This window comes from Macaca fascicularis, chromosome 6, assembly GCF_037993035.2.
Source record: "Macaca fascicularis isolate 582-1 chromosome 6, T2T-MFA8v1.1".
Lineage (NCBI taxonomy): Eukaryota > Metazoa > Chordata > Mammalia > Primates > Cercopithecidae > Macaca > Macaca fascicularis.
In genome coordinates, this window is record NC_088380.1 from 87,576,082 (window position 1) to 87,601,409 (window position 25,328).

The window sequence follows — 25,328 nt, forward strand, 5'->3', positions numbered from 1 at the left end:
GAACTACACTGTTGACTTTTCCCCCCAAACACAGGCACTAGTTGGGTTTTCTAGTGTATATACAAATAGGAATAATAAGAATTTTGAAAGTTGGGTCTTTGTTTCTGCATTAGGGATTCCTTTTATAATGTAATTGATTTTCATATAATGTAAATATGGAATATTAAATAAGTTTAAAGTTATTTTTATAGGACAATAACATTTCATAGGCTAACAGAAAATCAAGCTGCTAAATTTTACAATTTTTCTGTCCAGCAGTTTATCTATATAACTGCCCTGAGTAGATGCTAAATGCTGCTTAGCAAATGGCCCTTAGAATTTAAATACAACTCAGTAAAGCCACTCAAAAGATAAAACAATTCCTCTCAGACATGTGTAATTTTAATTATAAGAAGGTAGAAGTCTTTCATTGGTTAAATATTATCTGCTTGTTTATGTGTCATACTTCATATAAATGGGATTATTAAGGAGTTTTAACTGTGCTTGTTACTATGGATTGGAGTTCATATGAATTTTTTTTTTTTTTTGGTCAAAAAGGCAGGATTTTAAAGAGTAAAATATTCTGTCTATTGGAGACTTGAAATATTAACTTTTAGAAAGGTATAGATTGTTCCCTTGTGAAACTGAGTTTTGTATAACCTCTCAGTTTATGTAAAGAAGCCTGTATTTCAAATTTGTTGCTCTAATTTGTTTATTGTAGTGCATTTTAAAATTGTAAAAATGTGTAAAGTTTGTGCTTGTAAAACCTGCTGCTCTGAGTAGCTTTACTTTCCTTAATTTAATCCTAGCAATTCTCAAGCTATTGCATGCCCCGTTCATGAAAGGATACTTTATTGGGATGATACAGCTTAAAGAGTTTGGCTCTAAGTCTCCTTACGTAGAGCTTCCCTTAAGTTTATATTAATTTATAATATATATTGAATGATAGCTTTACAAAAAACAAATCAATGAATTGATCTTTATGAAAATGACTCTTTACAGTAAGTAAAAAAGGGTAATCACAGTTTTGGTAACTTGCATGAGTTCATATTGGAAAAAAAAAACACCTTTCACATGTTCTTTATGACTTTAAAACTGATGTGCTCTAGGGGCACATTCAGTTGTATGCTCTGAAGCAGTAGACACCATACAGCTTATGCTTTTTATCTGGGAAACCCACGAAGCGCACTGCAGCCTCAGTAGGACTGCAGCGCCTTCTTGGCCTAGAGATAGGGTAGCGGACGCTGCCATCCGCCAACCAGCCCGCATCACAGCGGTCATATCCAAGAAGTTTCCAGGCAGCAAATATCTGGCCCACTTTTGCAATCTGAGCACCATCATTGAGACAAGCTTGTACCGCTTCATCATAGGTCAGTTTGGTGGGGTGGATCAGATAGTAAAAACGGCCTGTAGAGAGAAGGAGACAGAGTCAATGGGCTGATCTTCAGTGAAGCCACACAGAGATAGAAGGAACCAAAGACGGAAGTGTTTCTCAATGAAGGGGGATATAGAGCAATGTTTGTAAAGCTTTGAAACATAGAAATGTCAATTAAATGTAGTGTCCCTAGGTCACTTCCATTAAATTAGTTTTTCCCTTGCCCCTTAATATGTGTCCAGACATGCCCCTTTTATAGCTTTAAAAAGAAAAGGGAAATGGCAGATACAGTTTCTGTTAGCTAATTAGTGACTAAAAGAGCCCTTCTGTGGCACTAGAGAAGACAGAATTCCATGTTAAAAGCAAGGGCTATTTAAATTCTAGCTGTAGCAACACTGAACCCCAGCACAAGTTTCTGGAGAGGCAAAATTTGAATGTGAAAGGATCAAAACACATTCCTGACATAAAAGTCCATTTAAAAAAAATCAAAAGCCCTCAAGTCCTTTTCATTACAGGTATCAATTAGACATTATTCTCATTCAAAGACTACGTATGAAAATGCATAAAATACAGGAAGTCACTTGCTACAGATAATACGTACTCAGAATGTAAACTTAGTCTGTGTTGGTTCGCTAGCAAAGAAGACAAATTTGTTTAGTTTTTTCAACTTCCATTTGTTGAAACCCTGACACCTAACTATTTCTCGATTTCACTAGAGAAACAAATTAGTCTCGATCACTTATTGAACAGTGTTAATTACTGAGATTCCTTCAATATGTATTAAATATGTGTAAAATGTGTAAAATATGACTTCAACTGACTGAAAGTGATAAATACATACGGACTGAAGATTTTCTTATGCATCTTAGTTTTTGGTTGAATCTAATCAGCCTCTCTTACCTGATTAGAGATTGTAATATGATGTTCCCCTGCCCCTCATTAGATATAGGTTACTGAAGTATAAATTAATGCTTGCCAGTTCTTTCTAGACTGAGATGATGTGATTTGGAGAAAGGGTAGTGGCCACTGGAACATTAACCAGAGGTTAAGTACAATCACCTATACCAGAGTTCAGCAAACTATACTGGAACATTAACTAGAGGTTAAGTACAATCACCTATACCAGAGTTCAGCAAACTATAGCTCAGGGGTCAAAAACTGGCCTCCTACCTGTTTTTGTAAATGGAGTTTTATTGGAATACTGCCATCTCCATCTGGGTTTAGTATTTTGATGGCTGTTTTTGTGCTATAACATACACACTTACAATGAGCCATTGCAGCAGACACCATATGGCCAGCAAAGCCAAAAATATTTACGATACGGCCCTTTATAGAAAAAGATTGTTGGCCAGACACAGTGGCTCACGTCTGTAATCCCAGCACTTTAGGAGGCTGAGGCTGGCTGATCGTGTGAGGTCAGGAGTTGGAGACCAGCCTGGCCAACATAGTGAAACCCCATGTCTCCGAAAAAACAAAACAAAACAAAAAAACAAACCACAAAGCCAAAAAACAAAAATTAGCTAGGCATGGTGGCACACACCATAGTCCCAGCTACTCAGGAGGCTGAGGAGGGAGAGTCACTTGGGAACCAGGGAGGTGGAGGTTGCAGTGAGCCCAGGTCATGCCACTGCACTCCAGTCTGGGTGACATACAGGGTGATACCTTGTCTTAAAAAAAAAAAGAAAAGGATTGTTGACCCCTGACCTATAATCTCTTTCTATTTTTCCCAAAGCATATCACCAGGGACCTAAAATATAAATGATGGGGCCAGGGCTTGCTTTGTAGGTGTGTGACCTGTGTCCTCACACAGGGCGCCACATGGAGAAGGGCTCTGCATTTAGTTTAATGCTTTGCTGTCACCATCTTAAAGTTTTTAACATTTTTGAACAAGGAGCTCCACATTTTCTTTCCTTGTTTGTTTGTTTATTTATTTATTTATTTATTTATTTTTTCTTTTAGAGATGAGGTCTCACTATGATGCCATGTCTGGTCTCAAACTCCTGGTCCCAAGTAGTCCCCTTGCCTTGGCCTCCCAAAGTGCTGGGATTACAGGCGTGAGCCACTGCACCCAGCCCACATTTTCATTTTACACTGGGCCACACAAATTATGTGGCTGGCTTTGAACAGAGCAAGAGAAGGGTTGAGAGGAGTATGAATAAAATGAATCAGTCATCAACACTGCTGCAACCTTTCCTTCTGCTTTCACCTTGAGAGTTAATTCTATTTTCTTTTTCTTGCTTATTCCCCACTTTGTCCTGAGTTCTGTTGATCATCTATGAATAAGTGTATATGTGATTGTGAGAGGGACAGCATGGGTAATAATGAAGGCACACTTACTTTGAGAGAACCATATCCTACGGAGGGCACACACTGGCAGCATCATCTTTGACAACAGGTAACAGACCTCAAACCACATAACAGTTTCAACTATTTCATATAAAAATGGGATGAAATAAAATGTAGGAGTACTGAGAATATGTACTTGTGCTTGACTTATGTGGATATTTAAAAATTATGGCACTCAAGAACTTTTTATATCTTTTAAAACTAGAGCAAAACTTCAAAGCTTGTTTTCATTTGTTTTTCTAAGAAGATAAGATTAAAAGCCAAGTGTAGTGTTATAGTATGGAGTAGTCTCTGAGACAAGAAAGAAGGCAGTACAGTTATTATCTTACCATTGAAATTGGATGTAAAACAGAAAACATCATATCTGCTTTTATCTTTATCCCAAAATCCGTAGTTCCTGACTCCAGGCACCGTGTTCTGGCCCCCACAGGGCTCTCTGGGCTTTGTGATGGGATATTGCACAGAGCCGTCACTAAGCCAGCCGGCGTTGCACCAGTCCAGCCCGCCCCGCCAGGCGTCGTACAGCTGGTCGAAGGAGGCGATCACAGCATCCTGGTCCAGACACGCCTGCTGAGCCTCGTGAAAATTCAGATTGTAGCGCCCCAGTCGTGGAAAGTAAGGGAATACCACACCTGTGCAAAGGAGAAAGCAAGGAGTCATTAGAAGCCCCAAAACTAACAACTCTGAGCAAATCCCACCTAACTGCTGAAAAACACAACAGACCCTCCGTCAGATGAGACAGTAGTTTTTCGTCAACTAGCAACTGTTTCTCATGATCCCTTTCCCCTTCAAGCAGCCTGTCGGTTCTGAGAATCTCATGATCAGCTTTTTTGTTTGATAACTTCAGTGATTTACTGCTTTGGCTATGAATTCAACTCAAACCTTAAAATTCTCCTTTCTGAAGACATCTGTCCGCAGATTACAGTTTCCAAATAGCCCTCCCTGAGAACTTACCATTTACTGCCAGTTCCTAGCCCTATAATGGGTTACTACTGAGCTCCATCACCCAGGGAAAAAGTCAGTATTGAATACTAAGAGTTGGTGGCAGATATAGAAATAGTCAGTATTGAATACTAAGAGCGGAGGGGACGTAGTGCTCAAAGAGAAGGTATTTATCAAAATTCACAATGTTTTTCTTAGTAACTTTTCCTATATAATTAGTTATTAGTTTTATGTAGTCTTTTAAATGTATAAAGAAGCATATTAACAAATGATTCAAATGTAGATATAAAACTCTTTTACATGGTCTTCTAATAACTTGCAGATAAGTAACCTTCACTTAGGGGGGATTCTTATTTGGAGAAACTTGAAAGCAAACTTGTCCAACCCATGGCCCATGAGCCACATGTGGCCCAGGACAGCTTTAAATGCAGCTCAACAAAAATTTATAAACTCTCTTAAAACATTATGAGTTTTTTTGTGATTTTCTTTTCTTTTTTCTTTCTTTCTTTTTTTTTTTTTTTTTAGCTCATCAGCTATCATTAGTGTTAGTATATTTTATGTGTGGCCCAAGACAGTTCTTCTTCTTCCAATGTGGCCCAGGAAAGCCAAAATATTGGATACCCCTGCTAAAGTGGATTCCTTTGCATATCTAAGAAGAACATAATTAAACAATCTTATTTCACATCAGACAGATCTGTACGGTGAGGCACACCTCCATAGAAAGCATCATGATACTCTTATATGTTTACTTTTAATGTAGCCCTTAATGCTATTTTTTTCCTGCCCTTAAATAGCACGACTAAAATAAGGGCTTTAATTTAAAAGTATTTCCATTACTATTTTTCAACTTCCACATGTGTATATTGCAAACTGAAAGTAAGGGGTTTGAAACATTTTTATTATAAACAGGAAAAAAAAAACTTCTCTAAGCTTGTCGTATAAAAGGTAGGTACAGAATAGACATCCATTGATTGACTAATGCCAAATAATTAAGTTAAATATTTTGAGGACAAAAGTTCCTTAGCAAATGTGAACAGTGTGACTTGGCATTTGATTTTGCCTGGGAAGATGTATGGCTTTCCAAAACATTTCTTTTGGTCAAATAATTATGGGAGGTGACTGAGCTGTCTCACAACACTCTGCCCAATTTCTTTAAAGCCTAAGGATTACCAAATAAGAAAGCAAAGTTACATCACTTGCTGAACTTTGAAAAGGACTACTGTGTCAGAGTATTTCTCCCATGGTTATTAAAAGATAACTAATTTAGAATCATTATTCAAGGGCTTGCCTTGAATTTTTGAATATAATTAGAAATAATTAGTATTTTAGCATGTGGAATGCAAACATTTGTCCCACTGACACAGTAATTTGGTGAGTTATAGCACATGTGCTATTTTACGAGACTGCAGATGCTATTCAAGATGAAGTACAAACTCACTAATAGCATAACCATACACAGGAAATATTTCTTTACTAAATTGTCCTAGAAGACACTACAAGAAGAAATTTCAATGGCCTTAAATCAAGTCACATCCACTGAAGGCCTCCGTAGGACATGTTTGTCCCTGTAGGGCAATCCAGCTGGCACCATCCATGAAAGGCAGAGATCCAAGAAGGCTTCCTGATCTCATTCTGCCTTCTCAGGTTCTTGGCTGAAGGATCTATAATCTGAATCAGAGCCAAAAGGAAGGAGTAAAAGCCTCTCTTGGTTGCCACTAACTCCTGTGGTGATGGGGAGGGAAGGCCTGGACATGGGTCTATCTAAGGAGGGCTCTGTCCAGGCACTGAGCTGGGAACCCAGCAAGTGCTGGGAAAAAACTATTATGGTGCCCTGATCCCTCATATCTTTTATCCTCTTTCCTCGGCAACCCTGGGAGTGCTGATGAAAAGGAAAATATTCAATTTATTCAGTAGACATTCCCTTTTTGGCTAGATTTTAAAGTGACAGAAAATCTCAAAGTGTCTGAACCTGAAGAGAGAAAGAAACCAGTGGGGTTGACTTCCATTTCCAAAATGGCTGAAGATGGTAATATTGGAGAATGCAGAATATTTTAATTTATATTAATTTTAAAGACCTGGAAAATCTTTCAGGTTTAAATTCACTGTAGTGTATTTTGGTAGACTCTCATAAACATCGGGAAATTTTTTTCTCTAGTAATTTGTCCTTGATTAACCACTGAGCATTACTTAAATATGATTGATTTAGTTCCACATCCAGTGCTATACATTTTTATTTGAGTTGTTTTCAAATTTAACATAATTTCATACAATCATGTTTTAGAGTCAAAGTGAAACTTATATTAAAATTTTAGTATTTTTCAATTGTAAGAATTGTCAACTAAGTGTTGTATCAGCTCAAAAGATTTACTTAACAAATTTGAATTACTGTTTGATATGCTGGAAATAACATATTCCAAGTAAATCACGGTAAAGCTCTATGCTTTACTCAAAGTTTTAAAACTTTCCCTATATTCTACAAATTTCACATACACATTTCAACAGCAAAATGTCTCTTACCAGCAGGACCATTTTTGGAATTTCATGATTGTTAGTATTTTATTTGTTTACTTGTTATACTTCTGGCTAGCTAAGATTTTAACATCCAATTGCAGCAACCTTCTTGGCTCTGTAGAAAAAATGTGCAATTCTTGCAGCTGAATTATGGAGCCAATGGTTGCTTTTATCCAGTGTTGCAAAAATAAGAAAAGTTAAACTTTTATGGATGGGAAAGAAGGTGGTATGATTATCCAAGAGATAACTGACTAATTTATCCTTCATACTTATATGTCAAAATATAATCAAAAGGGACATGTAAAAGTTAAAGTAAGTTTTAATAATTATATAAAGTAAATATTTCTAGTAATAAAAAGGCAGAGACCATATAGCATAAATAATATTACCTTCCTTAGTGCCTGTCATAGTGCTTATCAGTGCTATGCACATTATCTGAAATTGTGTTTCTCTTTCTGATAGTTCTCAGACTATAATTTTGTATATTTAGCCCCATTTTCACCAATGGAAGATGAATACAATGGAAGTTTGGAAGCATAAGTGTCATGTTTTTCATATCATTATTTGTGTATTTATTGTTTGCTGCGCTCAGTTGAATTGCTGATTCTGTAGTCCAAGCTTCTCCCTGAGTTCCTAGGGACACTCTTTTGTTATATCTGTATAAAGCTTGTTGCTTGTTGGGTGCTATTTCTAGGTAGGTAATTGGCGGCAATCAGAGGGCTCTGCCCTATCCAAGATTCTGTATGAAAATACTGTGTTTCCATATCTAATTCTAACTCAAATGGAGGTCAGTGTTTGTTAAGGATTTACAATTATTATTATTTTTTTTTTGTCAGTGTGATTATACGGACAGTTCTTAAACAACAACTGACAGCAAGGCACTGTGCTTGGTACTCTAGGACATAGGTATGGGTGTGGCCTCTTCCTACATTTGACAGGATATATATCTATATATATCTATATATATATGATTTGAGCTCAAGACAGAATAAATATATGTAGTTTGGAGATATATATATATATGGTTTGAATCCAAGGCAGAAAAAAAGCTTGCAATACAAATAGGAGCTATATAATTTAGGCATCATGAAGAATAATTTTTTTTTCTAATTGGTAAAATTCTTTAGTGTAAATAGCATTTAAGCTGGTATTAAAGGACCAACACAATTAAAGATAATGTGCAATTACAGTTGGAAAAGCAGCTCAATCAAGGCATTTAACATGAGATGCTTGCCTGGCCCTTTGGTGCATGTTAGAAGACTGACAGGGAGCTTGAATACCACTGCCTGACTGGTAGATAGTCACATGTAAGAATGTAATTGATCATGAAAAAGGTTAAAAATGAGAATGAGAGCTAATAAATGATAACCAGAAGGCATGTCTTTTGCCATATGTGGTTCAGCACAGATTTCAAACTCTTACGCATAAAATCTGCTGCATCTTGAGCGTCTATCCCAGAATACGTGGAGATTGTCCTTAGCTTATGTTAAGTTTTCTCAAATTTTATTTTTATGGCTTTTATTTTATTGTTGTGGCTATCTTAATTTGTTGTAATTTTACTTTGAAATATCAATCCTCATCTTACTCTGAAGTATATTTAGATAAAATAATATCCCATCTGAGTTTTTCTTGAAAATTATTCTGTGGTAGTGGGAGTAAGAAAGCAAACTAAAATAAGATTGGCTATATCATGATACTTTTTGAAGCTGGATAATGATATATGGATTCATTATACTATTCCTTTTACTTTTCCAAATGTTTGAAATTAGCGACAATGAAAAGTTAAAAATTTTTATCCCACCCTGTCACCAATCTGAGACTTAATGCAGGCAAGCTGGAATGCTGTTGGTGGTATCTGTTGTTCACATATTTGCTTTGAGGAATTTCTCTCTCTTATCTATGGTGCCCTCTCTCCTGTTTTTCATGCTCTTTAGCTTTTGAAAGGCTTACCTTCATGGTCCAAATCAAGTATCTCTTTTTTTTTTTTTTTTTGAGACGGAGTCTCGCTCTGTCATCCAGGCTGGAGTGCAATGGCACGATCTCAACTCACCGTAACCTCCACCTCCTGGATTCAAGCGATTCTCCTGCCTCAGCCTCCAGAGTAGCTGGGATTACAGGCGTACACCACCATGCCAGGCTAATTTTTGTATTTTTAGTAGAGATGGGGTTTCACCATGTTGACCAGGCTGGTCACAAACTCCTGACTCCAAGAGATCCACCCGCCTCAGCTTCCCAAAGTGCTGGGATTACAGGCATGAGCCACCGTGCCCAGCCAAGTGTCTCTTTCTTAAGAATGGTTTCCATGACTCCCACATTGCACGCACACTTTTTGTATTTGAAAGTACATTGCATGCACACTTTTTGTATTTGAAAGTTTAAACACTTTATTTCAAACATTCTTTTACTTGTAAACTATTTACTGAGCATGAATTTTGTTCTTGGCTCTTGAATGTCCTCAAGTAGATCAAGTTTAACAGACAAATTTACAAATATTTACAAAACAAAATGTGATTAGAACTATAATTGAAGTCTACATAAGGTGCTATGAGAACATCACGGAGGAGGGAAATTTAACAGCTACCAGGAGCACAGGACAGGTCCTAGCTTATTGCTCCAATAACTTTGGGCCTTTCAGAATTTTCTGAAGCCTGAAGCTGCCGAATGCTACTGGTTTTTTTTTTTTTTTTAAAGCCTCTCCTCTACCAACAGAAAATTTCTCCTTCTTGCAAACCCTCAAATCACAGTGGATAGAGCATAGGCTTCATCCAATGCCTTTGGTATCTAATTCCAGCTCTAGCTCTTACTAAAGCTAGTCATGTTATCTTAGAAAAAGTGTTTGTCTTAAGTGTCATCTATAAAGAAGGTTGACTGAACATGAACAAAATAAGTAGAACATATGATTATAGAAATTTGTGCCCACTTATTTTACTGACTTCTGCCTTATTTCATTAAATTATTTGAGAATCTTTAATGGACTATACGTTTGTTGAATGAAAAGAGCAAAGATTGGAATTGTTTCTATCTCATGACACCAAAAGAGCACTTATAAAAATATGTATCAATTAAATTGGTTTCTTGGACCGCATTTACTTAGCTCATATGCACATATGCTATATGGCAGGGAATGTTCCCTAAGCGTGGAGAATCTGGAGATTTGCAATGGTGCAGAGCCTAGGAGAAAAAAAATTGTTTACTTAGTCCCCTTTCAGCATCCCTAATTGTGTCTTGGAGGAGACTTGATTTGACCCTATAATGCATTATGCTGTAACATAGGCTGAAGCTTCTTTTAAACAATGACCTTATTTTTATTATATTTATTTTTATTATTTCCTTCTATTTCTGGTAAGTTATACTGGTTTCTTTTAATTTAGAGTTTAATTTTGTAAAATAAACATAGATAGATAGTAAATATTGCATGTGAATTACTTAAGTTTAGGAAATATTTTGTTATATAAAGATAGGGTTTTAGAAGAAAAAGTAACAAGAGATAATATAATTCAAACTCATTTGAGGATAAGTGACCTGCCCCAATTACAAAACTGATACCGGCAGAGTTGAGGTGAACCTAAGCCTCTTAATATTACTAGCTCAAGGCTCTCTCCAACCTTTAATGCTCCTCTGATAAATAGTTTTAATTAATATTTGATGACCGACTGTCTTCTCTAAGTCAACTCCTTCCATCCTGAATAATGCCAATGTTCATGGATATTAATGTGAATCAATAAAAACTTAAAGCACAAGGTGGCATGTACTCAAGGCTGAGAACTATCTATGAGAGACAAGGAAAGGTCACAAACATGTACTTTACAATGTTGTGCAATTTATTAGATGTATAAAGCAAATAAATCTCCATACATGTGATAGGATTGTATGGGATTCAAAAGGTCAAATAGTCAGTGATACACTAGTGGACCAAACAGATATTTTTCCAAAAGCCACAAATCTGTCCTCGGGGGTAAAAGGAGCTTCTATCAAGCATACACTTGAGAGTTTTATGTAAACAAGGAAGGAAGGCATTCTATCAATGCTGCCAAAATCCACCCTTCAGTGTAAAATAATGCTGAAATTTATGAAAAATAAGATATCTTGTGATCCATGAGAAACTAAGGAGAGGAGTGTCTCTAGACATTGGGCAGAGGGGAGGCAAGGATAGCAAGGACACTTTTTATTGTACGGCTTTGTACACATGTTGGTTATTAAACCTATTGGATGGCTTACTTATTTAAGCAATAGAATTCTCCCACAAAATGCCCTGACCAAATGGCTAACAGACTCTGAACCCTTAGAAAATCACTTCTTTAGAAGAATATTTAAAGCTAGAGGTTACTTTTTTGTTGAATTAAGGTTTTGCAGTCATTTTACAGAATACGATTACATATATTTTAGTTAGCAGATGTCCTTTACAAAACATGCCATTATTTTGAAACTGAGATAATTTTAGAAACATCATACAAAGAAGTACACAATCTGAATTTCTCAATAACGATATAACGGAATTTAAATTTTGAGTAGCATAAGGCAGTATCTGAAAACCGTTAATTCAGTTCCACTGCACGTTTCTCCTAGTTACAAACAGCTTCAATTTTGCACATAAGCATTGTGTATACATTTCAAACATGAAAACTGGAATCAAAGGCAGACTGTAGAATACAAAAGAATAGAAAAAGATGCTGGGCAAGGACTTTCGGTTTTTCACTTTATTACTGTGGTAACCACTAGACATTACTCCTCGTGAAAAAACGCAACTATTAATGATCATTTCTATGTTGAACGTGACTTATAGATACCTACCTTGTAAGTCCAGTGCTACCACAGCAGTATCGTCTTCTAATCCTTCAATCACCTCACACTTATATCTCCCATAATCTTCCAGAGTGAGGTCTGTGATGACCAGAGAAGCATCATTATCACTGCCTCCCTTCAGAAACACCCTACCCTGGTAGCCTCCATAGGTTTTTTTGTGGTATCCCATGGAAACAAAAACATCCACTTCCTTGAGGTAATCCGAAGTTAGCTTGGTCCACTTAATTCGGATTTTATGGATTCCTGAGCCAAATGCTGTAGGGTCTCGATAAAATTTGCATGGCAGTGTAACATTGCCACCTCTGTGTGAGAACACCTTGGCTTGCTCTGCTTCCACAAGTAGACGGGGGCCATTTTCTGCTATAATTAAAAAGGAAAGAAAAAAAAGAAAATAACTGTTAATATACTTTCAGACATTTTTGTAAAATGAAATACGTTACATATACAGGCTATCTGACAAAGGATAGCTTTGGGTGGTTAGCTTCTCTACATAATCTCTTTTGAACCGTATAGAAAGTGACCTCTAATAACTAGAGGGTATCTCTAAAGTAGTCGTGTATTTTAAACCAAAGGGAAAGAAGTTACATTATCGTCAGTTAGAAATATTGGATATAAGACTTCACAGTCATTTGAAGGTCAATGATTTCATAATAAATTCTATTTATTATTGTTTCAATTTTTTTCTTCTACATTTACATATCAAAAATATAGAAACAAGACCAAGAGAAGTGAGAGAGTTGCATGACGGGTTCATCAGTATAAACCCAAACATTTCAAGGTAAGGTAAACCCAGCTGGGCTTTCTAATACAGTAAGTTTGTATTGTACTTACAGGCAAAATATGAAGCAACATGATTCACTTTCATTGTACTGTTCTGGCCAAAGAACTCAGAATATCCTCACATTTATGACTTCTAGTCAAGTATACACCTGTGTTAGGCTATTTTGAAACCTTTCAGGAAATATGTATTTCGTTTTCACAGAAAGATTAGACAAAGGTAATTTTAGTAAACGCTTTTGACAAATTCCAGAAGATTTTGAAATGTATTCCTCAAAATTTGAATGTTAAAAACATATCCAAAGTTATACTTCTTTTCCAATTAACCAAATAATTATTTCCTTCTTTACCCCCTTAAATATCCTTCTATTCTCTCTCTTTGCTTTCTGCTATGTCTTATTTTGCAGTTATCTTATTACTTCCACCTTTCCTTTCCTTGTCCTTTTGTTTTCCTCCAAGGACTTTATTGCCTTCCAAAGAGCACCACAATATCCTGAGTCTGCCAAGTCAGCAGGTCTGCCATTTTTTACATACCAGCTGTTATTTTCAGATCTTGGCTTTCTCTGGGGTTTCCCCCTGGCTAGCACATTGTGCTTTTGACCTTGACAGTGTCTCTTGAGGATGTGCAAGATTTGAAAATGAGAAAGTGATATAAGCTTTCCTGGATATGGATATCTTTGTGTCCATACGCAGCTTTCAAAGCTGCCAAAGCTGCCCTTCACACAGCTCTACAGACCTCCTGCCTTGGGCAGATAGGTGTTGAATAATCCTTCACCATGAATCATTTAAGATGTCCAGGTCACTGAGAAGAGTAGCCATGTTGAGACACACAGTTATTGAATGGCAAATATAGGATTTGGATTTTAAAATAGAAAGCGTCCAAAAAATAGACATAGCATCTCTTTTTTTAATCACACAGCAATCAGAATTAATATTTTTAATGAGCATATCATTTCATTTATAAATGAGTCCCAAGCCTCAAAAAGCTGAAAGGTTTAGCAAAGCCATCAATGCCCCTCACTTTGAATAGATAACGAAATGCAAGGATAATGGCTTCATTTAGTATTTAGTTAAGAGGAATCACAAATCCAGCTCATTAAGCATTTCCTTTATATCCCATTCTTGAGCTCATTATTTAGGACCATAGAATCTCAAGATATAAAAGATAAATCTGTGTAATTCTACCCTACATACAATTTTTCCCAGGCAATATCCACAATGCCTGCATGCAAGTTCTACTGAAACATCTCTAGTGTCTTCTTTCTAGGAGGAGGAAAAAGTGCTGTCGACTAAGTTTTCTCAGTAATGCCTGAGGGTCATAGGAAACATTTTCTTACCAGTATCTTCTGGGGGGCAAGGGTTGGGGGTGGAAACTTCCCATACTGGAACATAGTTTAGATAAGACATATAGCTACAAGAGGTCTCAGTTTCATTATTCTTTCAAGTTGTTTGGTTAAAAGTCAAAAATAATGCCCAAATGCACTGGCATAGAGGATATTATACAAGTTGAGAACAAGGGCTCTAATGTGACATCGACCTTGGTCTAACCTCACTTCCTCAATTTACTAGCTCTGTAGCCTTGGGCAAGTTGTGCAACCCCTAAACCCTAATTTCCTTATATGTGAATTACAGATACTATTACCTACAATATACAATTAACCTAATATACATAAAGGGCTTAGGACAATGGCTGACCAATATGAAGTGTACACTGACTACTAAACTGTTCCTACTGCATAGATTTTACACAGTATTTTCCAACTAAGATACTGCCCAATATAGAGCATAGTTTTGTCATACACTAGTCTTCCATAATTTCACTTATTTATAAAGTTTTGAATTATGTGGAGTAAAAAGTAAATATATAAAATGCCACCTGTGAGACTTGGAAATAGGAGACTTGGAAAATTGGGAGGTTCAGTGTAATCATAAACGGTTCCAGAATGAACACAAGGTCTAAATGTTTTATAAATTAAAGGGTTAAGGCAAAGATCAAAACTCTTGTATAAGGGACTCAGACTTCTAATTTTTTTCTGTGGTTAACTGTAAACCATCTTGCAGTATTTTAGAAGTGTAGGCTTCTGATTTTGTTTGTGTTTTACTTCTACTCCAGCATTGTGACTAGAGAATGACTTGTGTGGTATAATGTTGAAAATTAAGCAGACACCAAACATCCACTGACCCTCACCCAAAATAGTTTTTTAAACAAGCCTATCAAAATGTATAAAATTCTACCATTCTCATTTGTTTTGGGGGGTGTGTGTGTCTCTCTGTGTGTGTGTGTGTGTGTGTGTGTTGAGGTAATAGATGCCAGAAGTCTTTGACTGAAATTCAAAGAACCCTAGCAAAGGTATGTAATGTATTTACTGACTAAGGCCATTAAGTTTCCTTAGGCTAAATCTCCAAAAATGGCCTTGAGAATAATGGTTTTGTTTGTTTGTTTGCTTTTAGAAGATCTACACTGCAGACTACATAGCACTGAGCATTGCTGGAGAAGTGGTCTGTTGCAGGCTCTCCCATGCCTTAGCTGTTGGACTCTGATAAGTCTACCTCATGAGAATCTTGAGCTTGCAGTTTTTACCAGGTGCTGTGTCACAGGTTGTCATCACAGGGACCAGCCAGGAAACACGCTGAAGTAGACAGGGAAAGGAAAAGGATGAAGACAGAGGAAAGGGAACCACAGGTGCTGATTACAAACTTTGCACACTCGCCTAGAGAAAGTCTTGCATCTGATCATTGGATTTAAACTCCTGGATCAGTTTGAAATTAATGTTTAAATCAAAACTGTTTGATTGGGGCTGGGTGCAGTGGCTCACACCTGTAATCCTAGCACTTTGGGAGGCTGAGGCAGGCAGATCACTTGAGGTCAGGATTTCGAGATCAGCCTGGTCAACATGGTGAAACCCCGTCTCAACTAAAAGTACAAAAATTAGACAGGCATGGTGGTGCATGCCTGTAGTCCCAGCTACTCAGTAGGCTGAAGCAGGAGAATTGCCTGAACCTGGGAGGCGGAGGTTGCAGTGAGCTGAGATTGCGTCACTGTACCTCAGCCTGGGCAACACGGCAAGACTACGTCTCAAAAAAAAAAAAGAAAAAAAAAAAAAAAAGAACTGTTTGATTAGCAGGCTGTTGCACAGCCATTGAAACGCAAAAGATAAAAATAAACCTTGATCATTAGAATAAGTATTGCTTGTTTTTTTTTTTTTTTTTAAATAAAACTATGTAGCATACAACTGTCCATTTCTCCTTTCCCTTTCAGTATGAAAAGGTGCACATAAACATATGCATAGTGTTGAAGAGCTTAATTTTGTCCATAAATGAGGCTGAATGTTGAAATTGGGGAAACTGCAGATGTCCAGTGGGGGACAGAAATTTTTTAAAGTGCAATTTACAAGTAAATAATTTCCCCATTTCCATTAGTGACAGTGACTTGAAAGATCTGATGCCCTTCAAAGCTCAGAGTTGTCTCCAGGGGAAACAACAGGGCCTGGTGAGAACACTAATGGGGACTCACTGAACCGCTGGGGCCTCGTTATTATCTTACAAATTCTGCTGTGAAATCCAGAGGACGTCATTTAGTTTCACCAAATAATAAAAGAAATGGCCTGAGCAAACAACTGATCTTTATACTTGCTATGAAATTTAGATGAAGACTTTTAAACAATAGGACAAACACAACTGGAGAAGAAAAACAATTTAAAACTATGACATTGAACCACTGCCTATTTTTCTTAGTCCTAATAAAAGCATAAAAATTTGTTTGGCAGTTCATACCCACAGAAATCTAGGTGACAGGAAAAAGGAAAGGGTGCTTTGGATCAAAGTTTATGTGTGTTTTTGGCTTTTTTTTTTTTTTTTTTTTGAGACAGAGTTTCACTCTTGTCGCCCAAGCTGGAGTGCAATGGTACTATCTTGGATCACTGCAACCTCTGCCTCCCAGATTCAAGCCGTTCTCCTGCCTCAGCCTCCCAAGTAGCTGGGATTACAGGTGTGTACCACCATGTCCAGCTAATTTTTTGTGTTTTTTAGTAGAGATGGGGTTTCACCATGTTAGCCAAGCTGGTCTAGAACTCCTGACCTCAGGTGATTCACCTGCCTCGGACTCCCAAAGTGTTGGGATTACAGGTGTGAGTCACAGTGTTTATGTTTTTAATCCATACAAAGTCACACCTTAAACTTAGGTCATTTGTAGTTATATACTGTATGAATCATCATGGGAAACGATGACGGTACATGAAATTGGGAGCCATCCTGGAGAAGGACAGGGATGATCAGCTGTCAGGGGCTTCCTCACTCCTCTCCAGAGAGCCTTTCCCACTAGAAAGCCGCCTTTTTCATCCCTCCCTTCTCATGGTCCTTACACCACTCATTTTGAAAGTGAAGCCCTTGGGAACCTCCCTGATACAAATCAAAATTTCAATGTTAAAAAATAAGTTTATCTTTTTAAAATGAATTGAGGATGGTGCAAGATAGCCAGTCTTGATGTTGGTTACTTTCTCCACCGGTGTATGGATGAAGTAGCCTTGTGACTTTTGGATTTCCTAGATCAATAATAATAATAATAATAATAATAATAAATCCAACTGGGGAATGTGTTTAAGATGGCTAAATAAGAACATTAAAAATAATCTCTCCAGCCGGGCTCGGTGGCTCACGCCTGTAATCTCTGCACTTTGGGAGGCCGAGGAGGGCGGATCACGAGGTTAGTAGATCGAGACCATCCTGGCGAACACAGTGAAACCCCGTTTCTACTAAAAATACAAAAAATTAGCCGGGCATGGTGGCGGGCGCCTCTAGTCCCAGCTACTCGAGAGGCTGAGGCAGGAGAATGGTATGAACCCGGGAGGCGGAGGTTGCAGTGAGCCCTGATCGCTCCACTGCACTCCAGCCTGGGCGGCAGAGTCAGACTTTGTCTCAAAAAGAAAAAGAAAAAAAAAAAAATCTCTCCAAGAAAAAACTCTACCACCATCATTTAATTTTGTCCACTGTGGTAAAATATATATTTTAAAAATTGCTATTTTAACGATGTTTACATGTATAATGCAGTACCATTAATTACTTTCACCTTGTTGTGCAGCCATCACCACTATCCCTTTCCAAAACTTTTCATCATCCCAAACAGAAAGTTAATTTCTTTCTGACTTTCCAAACTGATAGACATAGACTCAGTTGTCAGCTCCATAATGAGTTATTTGGAAAAAAAAAATGCACAAGGGTTTAAAAATACTTTATTTTGTGACATTTGTTAATACTTTGGTGAATTTGGATGTGTAATACTAACACTTTGGAAGCTGTTATTTTCCTTAATGTAGCCAAAGCCTGCAGGAGAATGAGCAGCCAGGATGGATTTGTGTCCGTCACTGTGCTTACCATAGTCTATTGCAAACAATCACTCTACCTTGTTTACGTTCTTTCTCCAGCATCAACATAGTGCCTAATGTAATAAGTGTCTGTGACTGAAATATACTAGTGCTGCATACAGCTGGGACCTAGCTGTGTCAGTAAACATGGATATCTGAGCTTGCTTTACACCATACTACCTCTCTAAAATGAACACACTTTATAAAAATAGTTACGCACATTAAAGACACCATATTTAAGTAGAATATGCAATTTAAACATCTGTCTCTCATTGTACTTCACACGTTACATTTTTGTAGGACACATAATTTGGAAAATAAAGAGTGCCTTACTTATTAACCTTTAACTTTATAATTATTTTGTTTCCTTCAGACTGGAAGAAATCTAATTTTTCCTGAAACTGCTCACCTGGAGTCAGAAGAACCTATCTTTTGGTCACACGATTCTAATGTGTCTAATCAAATTGCATCAGAAACCTTTCCAGGTGCCCACCCCCATCCATGCTGACCCCCTCCCTTCGCATCCAGCCTTTACTGTTCTTTCAAAGAGTTCATTACTTGTATCAGAGACCAAGTTTTAGCTTGCTTCCTAGCTATTCTTGAATGCAGAGGATCTTGAGCCTCTAGAAGGGAAGACAGTAAGAAGGGTAGTAGAAAAATGATCTCATTCTTGCCTTGTGCCCTCACCTACCTGATTTGAATTTGAAACCTGGAGCTGGGTGCAGTGGCTCACAACTGTAATCCCAGCACTTCGGGAGGCCGAGGCAGGTGGATCACCTGAGCTCAGTTGTTCAAGACTGGCCTGGCCAATATGGTGAAACCCTGTCTCTACTAAAAATACAAAAATTAGCCAGGCGTGATGGTGTGTGCCTGTAATCCCAGATACTTGGGAGGCTGAGGCAGGAGAATCGCTTGAATCTGGGAGGCGGAGTTTGCAGTGAGCCAAGATTGCACCACTGCATTCCAGCCTTGGGTGACAGAGCGAGACTTTGTCTTAAAAAAAAAAAAAAAAAATCTGGAATTTTTCTCTGGCACATCTTTGCTTTCACCTGGAAGTTTAAACTTTGACCTGAAGATACAGAGGAATACGCGTGCTTCTTACCATTTGTGAGAATTCAAAAGTTTGTGTAGTTTGGCATAAAGTATATCTGAAAGGATTCACACGAAACTAACAGCTTTGGTAGACTATGAGAAGCTGTGGGGAAAAGTGGGTAGAGGAAGGCTTGGGACATCTTCACATGTACACTTCCATAGTAAAACAATTTTGAATCCTGTGAATGTACCACCCATGCGCAAACTAAATAAAAATCTTATAAAAACAAGTGTAGAAGTTGAGGGAATTTAATTAACAAATAGACAAACAAAAACCGTTTATCTAGAGTCTCTGGAAATACACACAAGAAGCTGGTAGCCATAATTATATTGTATTATTATAATTGAAGGATTTTATTTTCTCAGTATACCTATTGCTGTGTTTACTAAAAATGTGATCTTTAAACATGTATTTAAAACATGAAATACATGTTTCATCGCATTTCCCTATTTTTTTAAAGATACTATTGCCAAAGATAGTAATTGTTGTCTAGTTTTGAACCATATAGGAAAAAAACCTAACGCTGAATATAGGATAAGTGGAGATTGCTCTTTGATATAAAGTGATTGGTGCTGTTTTTCATTATCGTGACCCTGCTGTTTGGTCTCACAGGCTACGAGATCGTATTCCTCCCATCCAGCCCATTTCCCAACCCTGCCAGGGGCTACCTTCTCCGTACCCACTGTACAGTCTTCATGCTCTGCTCTTTCCTATCAATCTGCAGCTAAATTGTGTTTTTCTAATTTCTCAAACAGCATGTTTTGCCTTCCTGTTGAGATATGCATTATCACATGTGATATGCTATGAAGCATTCTTGTAGGTATTGACCAAATCCATCATTTTCTCTTTCCTTAGAGCTAAATGGATTATGTGATGAGAAACTGCTCAATACCAAAGGATATCTAAGACAAACCTTTTCCATGTAATCTTATAAATGTGAGCCTCTCTGCTTGAGCTGGGCATCACGAGGCCCCAAGGAGCTCTAGGAGGTCAACTGAGCACAGTTTAAAAATCACTGTTCTGAGATGTACACCAGAAACTCTGTTAATATCCTGATAAATATTCTGTTTCCTCTTAATTCTCTTTTCTGAATCGTTTTTTCTAGCAGGAAGAAGTAGAGTGTGAGGAGGAAATTTAGCTCTGTTCTGTCGATAAAGTTCTTTGTGGCTTCTGCCTTTCCACATTCATTATTTCATTTCTTTTCTCAGCAGTTATAGAGTATTAGTTAAGCATATGGACTATACCTTACATTGTGTCACTTAACTTTTCTGTACCTCAGTTTCCTCATCAGTAAATGGAAGTAAGTCATCTTCATCCCTGGGCTCTTATGAGGGTTAAAGGAAGTAATTCACATTAAGAACTTAACTTGGTGCCTGCTCTACAGTGAGTGCCCAGCTCAGGTTGACTCTTACTAGCAAACATTTACATGTCCAAAGTGTGCCAGGTGTACAGAACAGCTTCTATCTTCTACACTGTCTTCTTTACTGTGCTCTTCCAGAAGGCAATTCCTAGAAAGTACTGGTACCTGAGAAGTTCACATCTCATCAGCTCTTGAGGATTGCCTAATCTAATGGTTCTTAGCAAGGCAGGAGTGCATTTCAGGACTACTATTTTAGAAGCCTTTTTAAACAAACTTATCACTATCTTTCCACCTATGTCCATGTCTTTGTTATCTATATCTATGTCATTTATATCTATACCTGTGCCTGTATCTATCCATCTATATCTACATTTATATCTACCTATATCAATAGCATTCAAATCCTATCTGCCCCTTCCTCTATTTCCTTGGGAGTTTCAGAGAGTTTGTCTTTGGGGTGGGTGTGGAATGTATGTATTTGCAGCTGCCATCCATTCCTTGCTCCTCTTACCCCTGTTAAGAATTACAATGGTGGCCTGTCAGAAAAGTTTCTCTAAAGCCCAAGACCAAACTTTCTTTTTCTTAGTGATTTCTTCTGAAACATAGTTATATAAATTGAATGGAATAAAATGGGGACCATTTTAACCTATTGTGTCATGCAAAAGATGCCATGAAAAGGCTTTGATATTGCTGTATGTTCATGTATGGGTTTGGAGCACTGCCTGCATTTAATCTCATCCTCACCACCTAACAACCTCGTGACCTGGGACAAGCTATATAACCTCTCTCAATTTCGGAGTTTAACCATCTTTTTTTTTTTTTTGATACAGAGTTTCGTTGTTGTTGTCTAGGCTGGAGTGCAATGGCATGGTCTCAGCTCACTGCAACTTCTATCTCGGCTCACTGCAACCTCTGCCTCCCAGGTTCAAGCAATTCTCCTGCCTCAGCCTCCCAAGTAGCTGGGATTATAGGCACCTGCCACCATGTCTGGCTAATTTTTGTATTTTTAGTAAAGATGGGGTTTCTCCATGTTGGCCAGGCTGGTCTTGAACTCTTGACCTCAGGTGATCTGCCTGCCTTGGCCTCCCAAAGTGCGGGATTACAGGTGTGAACCACCATACCCGGCTGGTTAACCATCTTTATACCATCTTGTGATGAGTACTTAATGAGATGACCCAGGTAATGAACTTTTTATGAGAAATACACATGGTAAGTGATTTTAAATGTTAATATTAATTTATTACTATTGTTATCATTGTTAATTCTGATGGAACTTGTTATAGAAGTAAAAATAATCTTAGTATCTTTGTCAACTTAGAGTTGCCTGCTCTGGTTAATAATTTTCAGAATTTAAATTTATCTGTGTTATCAAAGATTTATGGATAAATAACTAGCATTTAATTTTTATGTTTTAGACCTAGAAAACACAAACCAGGTTATCATAATTATAGAACGATTAAAGAACACAAGAAAACGAAATAAAATTAGAATATTTCACTAATGTGTTGAGTGACATTCTTAATATAAACATACTCTTCAGGATTTTAACTATATTAGAGGTTTGTTTCAAAGGATATGGAGAAACCAAAACATTAGCATGAGTCATTCTTCTTCATTAGGCTGTAATTATCTACCACTCCTTAATTACTGGAAATGTGCCTTTATGTGGTAAAGGCGTAGAGCTCAACTCTACTTGTCTCCGCTCAGACCACTTCCACTTTGTGGTGAAGTGTAAGGTTAAGTAATTTGTAATTTGTAGAATGACACTGTTGGTTGTATACACTGATAAGGCTAATATCTTCACTTAGTAAAGAAGACGTCAAGATAATACCATTACAGGAGTCAATCCTAGAGGCAATAGAGGATAAAAAGGGAACTGTGATTTTTTTTTACCTAACAAACATGAGTCAGTAGCCTACAGTGGGTCAGGTAATAAGTGCAGTGGGTCAGGTAATAAGTTTAGTGCTGAAACAAAACCAAAGGTAAGTCAAACACAAATGCCCAGGTGGGCAAGGCTGAGGGGAGTGAAGTGAGCACCTGGGCATGGTGAGGATGATAAAGAGTGGAAAAGGTTGTACCTATTGTGGGGAGCGCAGGCCCTGTTCTAAACAGGCAGCAGATACAGGTTCCCAGTGATGCTGTCCTATGAGGACGAAAGCTGAAAAATAGCAGGCCTTAGGATTTTTCAACAGAGGCTAGAAATGCATCTTTAATGCAAAAATCTCCTATATCCAAGTGCTTGCAACTAATTTAAATTTTTAAAACATCGTATGAGAAAAGTAATTCCGCACATCAGTGATCAAGGTTCAGACTCTGGGAAGTGAATATGTGACCTCTGCATTTTCCTTTATCCTAGCTGTTGGTATTGAGGGTCTTCAAAACTCATACCAGGTCTGTCTTCTTCCCTTTGTCTGCATATCCCCCCTCCCCAGGTGATCTCATCTGGTCCCATAGTGATAAATACCACTTATGTACTGATGATTCCAAAACATTCTTGCATTATACTTCTTCCTGAGCATGAAACTAGAAAACTCATCTTCCTGTTGGTCCTATATTGAATGACAAATAACTAACTTGAGTCCCCTGTCCCTTGCCCAAATCTGTTCTCCCAGTCTTTCTCAATTTAGTTTATGCCTCCATCATCCATTCTTTAGTTCATGCCAAACTCTAGCAGCTGAGCTTGATGTGTCTGTTTCCCTTAATTCCTACATCCAATCTATCAGTAATTGCTGCCATTTCTTCCTTCACTTTTTTTTTTTCTTTTCAAGTTGGTTCATCTCCATCCTTTTCCACTGCTACCATCCTGGTCCCTGCCACCATGATTTCTCACCTGAACTCTCAAGATCCTCCTAAAAGGTAGCCTCGCCTTTACTCTTGGCACCCCGTAATCCGTTATTCACATGGACTTTTATAAATGTAAATCATATTGTGTCACCCCTTGCTCAAACCTTTTAAACATTTTCAAATGATTTTGGAATAAAGTCTGAACTCTGTACTCTGGACCACTTATAAAGTACTGTGGTCTGCCTCCTGCCTACTCTCTGAAAGCACAACCTCCACTCTGACGGGCTGCAGTCTCTTGGGCTTCTTTTGGTTTGAAAGCCCAAGGCCTGATAGCCTATTCCAATCTCAGAGAATTTGCATTTTCTACTTTTTCTACCTGGAATGCTCTGCCTCTGGTTTTTGATATGACTTTCTCCCACTCATTATTCAGATCTCAGGCTGATGTCCTTGCTTAGAGAGCACCTCCCACACTAGTCCTCAATGGCGAATGAATGCCATTGAGCTCACTGCCCCCTCAGTGCTCTTTCACAGTCTTTTTTCCCTTAAAAACACTTTTTTTTTTTTTTTTTTTTGAGCCCGAGTCTCACTCTATCACCCAGGCTGGAGTGCAGTGGCGCAATATTGGCTCTCTGCAATCTCTGTCTCCTGGGTTCAAGTGATTATCCTGCCTCAGCCTCCCAAGCAGCTGGGGCTACAGGCATGAGACACCAGGTCTGGCTAATTTTCGAATTTTTAGTAGAGACGGGGTTTCACCATGTTGGCCAGGCTGGTCTTGAACTCCTGACTCAAGTGATCTGCTACCCTTGGCCTCCCAAAGTGCTGAGATTTTAGATGTGAGCCACTGTGCCTTGCCAAAAAGAACTTTTATATTTATTATTTATATGTACATTTGTTTTCATTTATTTATTCAATTATGTACGTAAGCCAAATAATGAGTTATAAGAAAAAAGGCCGAAGTTCAAGAAGCTTTATTTTGGAACACACTTTGATTTTAATATATTCTGGGAAGTCTATAAGATGCTGTTACTATATGCATCTTTTAGAATAAGGTATTCTGTTTATACAGAAACATTTAAATGAAGCATTAACTATCTAATCAGCTTTTCAGTGCTTCAATACTTTAAGCTATTAGGACCCTTTGTTAATGACTGTGATAAAAGTCAAAGCAAAATGAGGATATAAAGATAATCATATGCAGATTTTTGCAGATTTAAAGTCTGACAGCATAATTGACAACATTTTTTAAGATAAAGTAAGAAGTAATTGTTCATAACCCATGTAATACTGGAGAAGAAAATTTGAAAATTTAAAACTTTATAATTTACCTCTCTGTGCTGAAGAAACCAAAAAGAAAAAAAAAAAAGAGAACAAAAAGCCTTGTATAAAAGTGTTCATTATTTTTTGCTAGCAATATTATTAGTCATAGATAATCATGAAATCATTCTGAACAAATATAGTCATCTACAAAGAAAATATATTTGTGTCATATATCTTGTAATGTATAAAGGCTACATTACACATATCTTTGACTTACATGTCTTTCCTTTCACCTGCTCTTTCTCTACCCTTCAGTAACTCTGAGCCAAAAAGACAAACATAATTTCCAGTGCTTTCCAGGAACAAGCTAAAGCAGGGAGGGAAGCAACATTTCAAATAGACTCAGCTAGAAGTGGAAATCTCCTCTCTTCAAGGGTATATTTTCAAAGCGTTTTTAATTTGAACTTTCAATCCCTCTTTAGAAATAAGATAGGACTCTTTGTTCCTACTTTTTTACTGAGTCTCCGTTCTTGACTGTAGTAAAATGCTTCTTGTTCTAACATACTTCATTCGTTTTATACTTGATGGATTACGGCCTTTCTGGGTTTTCCAAATCCAAAATGTCTGTTTTTCTTTTGAGTCGACAGTGTTTGGAAAAGGTAGGCAGAATTCTTATTTAACTTATTTTGTTCAATACACTCCACAGCACAATCCCCAAGCATGTGAAAAATTACTCCACCC

At 37.5% G+C, this 25,328-nt stretch overlaps 1 protein-coding gene across 7 annotated transcripts in view; it reads right to left on the minus strand.

Annotated features, from left to right (window-relative positions):
• Positions 1 to 944: 944 nt before the first annotated feature.
• Positions 945 to 25,328, minus strand: part of HAPLN1 (hyaluronan and proteoglycan link protein 1) — an 80,029-nt gene continuing 55,645 nt past the window's right edge. For all 7 annotated transcript variants that reach the window (XM_015451663.4, XM_065546477.2, XM_065546475.2 and 4 more), the window contains 3 exons: positions 11,945 to 12,316; positions 4,030 to 4,332; positions 945 to 1,386 (listed from right to left, as the gene is read on the minus strand). In XM_015451663.4, coding sequence (XP_015307149.1) covers positions 1,097 to 1,386; positions 4,030 to 4,332; positions 11,945 to 12,316 — 965 coding nt within the window. In that variant the 3' untranslated portion in view covers positions 945 to 1,096. The remainder of the gene's footprint in view (positions 1,387 to 4,029; positions 4,333 to 11,944; positions 12,317 to 25,328) is intronic.